Source organism: Lethenteron reissneri, chromosome 19 (assembly GCF_015708825.2).
Source record: "Lethenteron reissneri isolate LAM-NWPU_2019-01 chromosome 19, ASM1570882v1, whole genome shotgun sequence".
In the NCBI taxonomy this organism is placed as follows: domain Eukaryota; kingdom Metazoa; phylum Chordata; class Hyperoartia; order Petromyzontiformes; family Petromyzontidae; genus Lethenteron; species Lethenteron reissneri.
Genome location: NC_083797.1, coordinates 1,031,802 through 1,039,484, shown reverse-complemented (window position 1 = coordinate 1,039,484; position 7,683 = coordinate 1,031,802). Strand labels below are relative to the sequence as shown.

At 54.6% G+C, this 7,683-nt stretch overlaps 1 protein-coding gene across 1 annotated transcript; it reads right to left on the bottom strand.

Moving 5' to 3' along the window:
• Positions 1 to 959: 959 nt before the first annotated feature.
• Positions 960 to 7,431, bottom strand: LOC133344122 (histidine-rich glycoprotein-like). The gene is made up of 2 exons (XM_061554109.1): positions 6,623 to 7,431; positions 960 to 2,728 (listed from the first exon to the last, which is right to left on the bottom strand). The coding sequence occupies exon 2, from the start codon at positions 2,438 to 2,440 to the stop codon at positions 1,376 to 1,378; it is 1,065 nt and encodes a 354-aa protein (XP_061410093.1). The 5' UTR covers positions 2,441 to 2,728; positions 6,623 to 7,431; the 3' UTR covers positions 960 to 1,375.
• Between the last annotated feature and the right edge of the window lie 252 nt (positions 7,432 to 7,683).

Sequence of the window (7,683 nt, the reverse complement as noted above, 5' to 3'; positions counted from 1 at the left end):
GCACTTGCCCCAAAAGTCTGTTAAGGCTATACCGGGGATCTTCGTCTTTGTACTTGGACACAGTCCCATCAGCGTGCTCCTCCGGCAGGCAAGGCTGCGTTGGCTGGGTCGTGTAGCCCGCGTATCCAGCCACCACAAGCAGCCAATGTTCGACCGGAGGGGCCTGAACGGGCGCGGCACCGGCTAGAGATGAAATGGGCTGATGTGGTACAGAAGGATGTGGAGTTGTACGTGTGTACTGTATGTTGAACTTCTTACACCCTACGTAACCGACCGTGCTAATCGGACTTTCCAATGACCGGTACCAGCGGTGTCAAGATCGGCCTCTGTGGAGGAGGTTCGTGAAGGACACTGCTGCTGCTGGGGAGTTGAAGGCAGTCGCCCTCCAGCAACAGCGGAGGGCAGAGGAGCGATGCTCACAACAACGAGCAGAGCGACGGGCGGATAAAACGCAGAGAGTTTGCACAGTAAGGGCACAGGTAGTGCATCAGCCACTGATCTCAGGCAGTTAGCGCACGGCACCTGCGGTTGTCCCGTGGCCTCCTACCAGCAGCGAGCCTTTGGCACTTTCCGTGGCCTCAAAGTGCACCTAGCCTGGCACAAGCCCCGTGATGACGTCACCGCAGCTTAGCGCTGAACGGCGGTTGTTGTTGTGCGTTGTTTTGTTTGTTGCGTGTGTGTGTGTACACGTGTGTGTGTGTAGACGTGTGTGTGTACACGCGTAAGTGTGTACACGTGTGTGTGTGTACACGCGTGTGTGTGTACACGCGTGTGTGTGTGTACACGTGTGTGTGTGTACACGCGTGTGTGTGTGTACACGTGTGTGTGTGTGTGTACACGCGTGTGTGTGTACACGCGCGTGTGTATACACGCGTGTGTGTGTACGCGTGTGTGTGTGTGTGTACACGGGTGTGTGTGTACACGCGTGTGTGTATGTACACGCGCGTGTGTGTGTGTACATGTGTGTTTGTGTGTACATGTGTGTGTGTTTGTGTACACGTGTGTGTGTGTACGTGTGTGCGCGTGATGCTCCCGATCGTAAAATCATCGCGACTCCACGTGTTCCGACGCCACCGTCTCCTCCTCCTCCTCTCTCTTTATTTCGAGTTCCGTTCCGAACAACGACCGAGTGAACCCGCTCCGCGATCAGCTGATCAGTGCGGCCCCCGCTTGCACGAACACCACACACCAAGACAAAGGTCCCCCGTATAATCTTCTACAGACTGTAGGGGCAAGTGCTGTTTGCGGGTAGCACCGATGAAGGCCGGCACGGCACACGAGGGGGTCGGTGGCCAGCACCACGCCCGGTCGCCTTTGTCTCCACAGTGGCGATGTTTACACACCGCACCAGATACTCATTTGAGGCTGAGTGGACCTAGGGGAGCCCCAGCACCGGTTCTGATAGTTGTCCCTGGTGTTGGTGACCGTGAGCGGGACTCGAACTCGGGTCGAGTTGGGTTCGTAGCGCTAACCGCTCCCCCGAAACACAATCACACAGTTTCAACGCGAACAACAATCGAACAACAATCGATAAATACAGTAACATATTTAATGATACAAATATATGGTTCAGTGCGCGATCACAAATCCATCTGTACGGCGTCAGAAGCATAATCAACAGCAGCAAAATTCGTGGTGTGACGTGTGTGGTGGTGGTTGCACGCGTGTAGTGTGTGGTGGTGGTGGTGCGTGTGTGGTGGTGGTGCGTGTGTGTGGTGGTGGTGGTCCGTGTGTGGTGGTGGTTGCATGCGTGTAGTGTGTGTTGGTGGTGGTGCGTGTGTGGTGGTGGTGCGTGTGTGTGGTGATGGTGGTGTGTGGTAGTGGTGGGCGTGTGTGGTAGTGGTGCGTGTGTGGTAGTGGTGGTGCGTGTGTGGTGGTGGTATGTGGTGGTGGTGGTGTGTGTGGTGGTGGTAGCGGTGCGTCTGGTAGTGGTGGTGCGTGTGGTGGTGGTGGTGCGTGTGGTCCATGTGGTGGTGGTGCGTGCGGTGGTGGTGGTGTGTGGTGGTGGTGAGTGTGTATGGTGGTGGTGCGTGTGTGGTGGTGGTGCGTGTGTGGTGGTGGTGGTGGTGGAGCGTGTGGTGGTGGTGCGTGTGTGGTGGTGGTGTGTGTGGTGGTGGTGCATGTGGTGCATGTGGTGGATGTGGTGGTGCGTGTGGTGGTGGTGCATGTGGTGGTGGTGGTGCGTGTGTGGTGATAGTGGGGCGTGTGGTGGTGGTGGTGCGTGTGGTGGTGGTGGTGGTGCATGTGGTGGTGGTGGTGCGTGTGTGTGGTGGTGGTGGTGCGTGTGGTGGTGGTAGTGCGTGTGGTGGTGGTGGTGCGTGTGGTGGTGATGATGGTGGTGCGTGTGGTGGTGGTGTGTGTGGTGGTTGTGGTGCATGTGGTGGTGGTGGTGGTGGTGCGTGTGGTGCATGTGGTGGTGGTTGCACGCCGCTATTGGCATTCACCGCGTGCCTTAATTGTTTGAATATTAAATCAAGGAGCGCCGTGAACACGAAGAGCAGAACGCTCGCGCGGGTGGGGCGGGGGGGCAGAGGACACAGTACAAAGACAAAGATCTCCCGTATAGCCTTCAACAAACTGCTCGGGGCAAGTGCTGCGAGCGAGGAGCACCTGAAGGCCGGTAAGGCGCGCGACGGCGGAGGTGTGGACGCCACCACGCCCGGCCGCCTTTGTCTCCCCAGTGGCGATGTTGACACCGCACCAGGTAATCATTTGAGGCTGGGTCGACCTAGGGGAGGCCGAGGACCGGTTCAGATAATCGTCACCGGTGCTGGCCGTGAGCGGGAATCGAACTCGGGTGGCCAGGTTCGTAGCGCAGTGTGCTAAGCACTGCACTACACACGCAGAGTAATCAATCACGCATACAGAGTCACACACACACGCTTGCTACCCAGAGATCCCCCGTACACCCTTCACAGACAGTGGTGGCGAGTGGCCGGCACACAGAGACACGCACACAGAGATACAGAGACACAGAGACACACACACAGAGACACAGACACAGAGACACAGACACAGAGACACGCACACAGAGACACAGAGACACGCACACAGAGACACAGAGACACGCACACAGAGACACAGACACACAGACACACGCACACAGAGACACAGGGACACGACACTCAGAGACACAGAGACACGCACACAGAGACACGCACACAGAGACACAGACACAGAGACACGCACACAGACACACGCACACAGAGACACAGGGACACAACACTCAAAGACATAGAGACACACACAGAGACACGCACACAGAGACACAGAGACACGCACACAGAGACACAGACACAGAGACACAGAGACACGAGCACAGAGACACGGACACACAGACACACGCACACAGAGACACAGGGACACAGACACACAGAGACACGCACACAGAGACACAGAGACACGCACACAGAGACGCAAAGACAGAGACACGCACACAGAGACACAGAGACACAGACACACACACAGAGACACAGAGACACACAGAGACACGCACATAGAGACACACAGAGACACAGAGACAGAGAGACACGCACACAGAGACGCAGAGACACAGAGACACGCAGACAGTGACACAGAGACACAGACACACACACACAGACACAGAGACACGCACACAGAGACACGCACACAGAGACACACACACAGAGACACAGAAACACAGAGACACACAGAGACATAGAGACACGCACACAGAGACACAGACACAGAGACACACAGAGACACAGACACACACAGAGACACAGAGACACGCACACAGAGACACAGAGACACACAGACACAGAGACACAGACACACAGAGACACAGACACACGCACACAGAGACACGCACACAGAGACACGCACACAGAGACACGCACACAGAGACACAGAGACACGCACACAGAGACACAGAGACACGCACACAGAGACACAGGGACAAGACACAGACTCACAGAGACACGGGGAGACAAAGGCGCTCACACCAAAGACGACGACTCTAACATTTTAAAAATGAAAATGCTTCCCGTATCGATGCATGACAGATTTCACCGAAATAATATCCGAGTTAAATAATTAAACGCGCATTTAATAATATTATCTATTTATATTTTAATATTATCTATTTATATTTATATATATTTCGAACAAATTGCCACCGTTAAGATGTCAAAAGAATCGCATCAACGGGAGGTGAATTGAAATAAAACGCTCCGCGCTGTCGGCCTCATGCGCAAAAAAATCCCCATCACCGCCCTCCGTCCGCCGCGTGTCCCTCCGCCGTCGCTTTGTGTGCAGGGGGACTACACCGCGGCGGAGCAGAGCGGCCCCATTCAATAACGTGGCGGGCGCGCGCACGGATACAGGCTCGCCAATGCGGCGGTGATCCGGTTAATTTCATCGCCGAGCCCGCGGAGGACGAGGGAACAAAAAAAATGTCCACACACAAAGACAAAGGTCCCCCGTGTAGCCTCCACAGACGGTCGGGGGCAAGTGCTGTTAGCGAGTAGCAGCACCTATGAAGGCCGGCACGGCTCACGGAGGGGTGGGTGTGGCCAGCACCACGCCCGACCGCCTTTGTCTCCCCTACTACACACCGCACCAGGTACTCATTTGAGGCTGAGTCGACCTAGGGGTGGCCCAGACACCGCTTCAGATAATTGTCGCTGGCGTTGGCCGTGAGCGGGAATGGAACTCGGCTCGCCTGCTGGGTTCATAGCGCAGTGCGCTAACCGCTGCGCCACCGCTCCCCACGCGTGAACACGCGCGCGTTAACACCCGGGGGCAGACATCGAATTCCCCGTCTGCGGTTGGCGCGTTCACCCGAGCGCGCTAACACATGAACATAAACTTATATCGATATATATGACTTCATTGAAATATTGATACATATCAATATATATTGATGTTGGGTTATAGTATAGGACTATTTGGTAAATATGATTCCAGTATATAGGATTAAATAGGGTGACAGTACATGTGGTCGCGGTATAGGCTCTCAATTCCACGCCGATTCCCAGGCGCGGCAGGGCGTGGGGGAGTCGCCAAGCACTTGGGAGAAGACGAGTCACGAGAGCGACAACTCCGTTACGTGCCGTCGTGAGCGGAATGGGATTGAAATTACGCAACTCCGACTCGCCCCAATCTCCCCCTCCTCCTCCCTCTCTCTCTGTCTCCCTTTTTTTTTACGAACAGAGGAAACAAGATTATGCTCGGTGTAGTCGGCACTTTGCTTCGTTCATCATTTCGGTTTTGTTTTGTTTTTTAATACTTTGCTTTAAATGAAAGATTTAACCAAAGATTTTCGCTCTGCTCTCCTTACCCCTTCCTTTTCTCTCTACCACTCTCTCTACCCCCCCCCCCCCCCCCTCTCTCTTTTTAAAATCTCTCCTCTCTCTCTCTCTGCACCATCTGCAGCAGGCTGGACATCCCTTTCGACGAGAGCGCATTGACGAGCGGCGTGCGGCCGGGCGAAGCCGGCGACCTCTAAAGGCACGAAGCGGAGGCTGCCAGGCGACAGTCGTGACTGACTGTGGGGCCCTGGCGATGCTGGAGGTCCTCGTGAGAGCACGGCTCAAGCTGCAGCACGCTCACGTCGCTCACACCGGGGGGAGGGGGGGGTCTCCTTAGAGAAATTGGAGGGACGCCCTATGCACAATTGTGAATAACGCACTTCACGACGCGTTCTAAATCCCACTCCCCCGATCTCAGAGGTGATGCCCGGCCATGCGTGATGAACAAGTCGTCGTTGTTGTTGTTGTTGACACTGACGCTTCGTACGAGTCTACTGTCACTGGTTGCTGGCATTGACGCTTCCTCGCTCTCTCCCCCCTCTCTCCCTATCTCTCTCTTCTCCCCGCTCTCTCCATCTCTCTCCCTATCTCTCTCTCTTTTTTATAACTTTGCTTTATGTAAACCCCTATCTCTCTCTCGCTCACGCTCTCGCTCACTCTCTCGCTCTCTCGTTCTGCACGCAGCCCTTCTCGCAGTCCGACGGCCTCCGACGGGTAGCTCATAACTGCATGCAGAGCTCCCCGTCATCTGCCACCGAGCACTCTCTCATTGTGCTGTGTCGCTATCTGATCGGACAAATCGAGTTCACTTTAAAATGTTGCCGCTGCCGCTGCTGCTGTTGTTGTGAAATCTGTTGGGATTTGGCGCGGATGTCATGATTACAGTCACAGTGTTCTCTCCTTTCTCTCTCACAAGCACCCACGCGCCACGGAGAAGGGCCACTAACCCGAAACGTCGCCTATTCTGTAAACAGAAACACTTTCACCCTTTCAAGACCAACAGCAACAATAACCGCCATTCGGCACGAATTGGTGGTCACGTCACCACGGCGCTTGTGCCAGGCTAGGTGCACTTGGAGGCCACGTAAATGCATGTCTTTTGTCATCCATTTAAGACCAAATATAAAGACGAAGATCCCCCGTGTAGCCCTCAACAGACTGCAGGGGCAAGTGCTGTTAGCGAGTAGCACCTGTGAAGGCCGGCACGGCACACGAGGGGTGGGTGGCCAGCAGCACGCCCGGCCGCCTTTGTCTCCCTCGTGGCGATATTTACTACACACTGCACCAGCTACTCATTTGAGGCTGAATCGACCTAGGGGAGGCCCAGGACCGGTTCAGACAATCGTTACCGGAGTTGGTGGCCGTGAGCGGGAATCAAACCCGGCTTGCCGGGTTAAGGAGCGCGGTGCAGCCCGAACCCCAGCGCCACCGCTCCCCATCATCTTCTAACACACTTGGACACACACACACACATATGTATTGTTAGAATATTGTAATGAAAATCGATTGAGTTTATAAAGCGATGGTGGTGTATAGAGGATGTGTGTGTGATGCTGTGCTCGATAACACCACTTGCCCCAACCCTGTCTGGGTGTGTGTAGGGATCGTTCCCTTTGTCCGAGTAGGTGTTTGGAGGAGTGTCAGTGTGTCCGCTATGATCCTTTGAACCGCATTCTCTCATACTAATCTCCAATCAGTACAGTTGGCTAAGTACGGCGTGAAAGAAGTTCAACGTACATACGATTACGGGCCAGATACGGGCCAGGTACGGGCCATATGAGGGCCAGATGCGAGCCAGATGCGGGCCAGATGCGAGCCAGATGCGAGCCAGATGCGGGCCAGATGCGAGCCAGATGCGGGCCAGGGGCGGGCCGAGTACGACATCAACACCACCATCACAGTCAGACATCAACACCACCATCACAGTCAGACATCAACACCACCATCACAGACAGTCATCAACACCACCATCACAGTCAGACATCAACACCACCATCACAGTCAGACATCAACACCACCATCACAGTCAGACATCAACACCACCATCACAGTCAGACATCAACACCACCATCACAGTCAGACATCAACACCACCATCACAGTCAGACATCAACACCACCATCACAGTCAGACATCAACACCACCATCACAGACAGACATCAACACCACCATCACAGACATCAACACCACCATCACAGTCAGTCATCAACACCACCATCACAGTCAAACATCAACACCACCATCACAGACAGTCATCAACACCACCATCACAGACAGACATCAACACCACCATCACAGACAGACATCAACACCACCATCACAGACATCAACACCACCATCACAGACAGTCATCAACACCACCATCACAGACAGACATCAACACCACCATCACAGTCGGACATCAACACCAC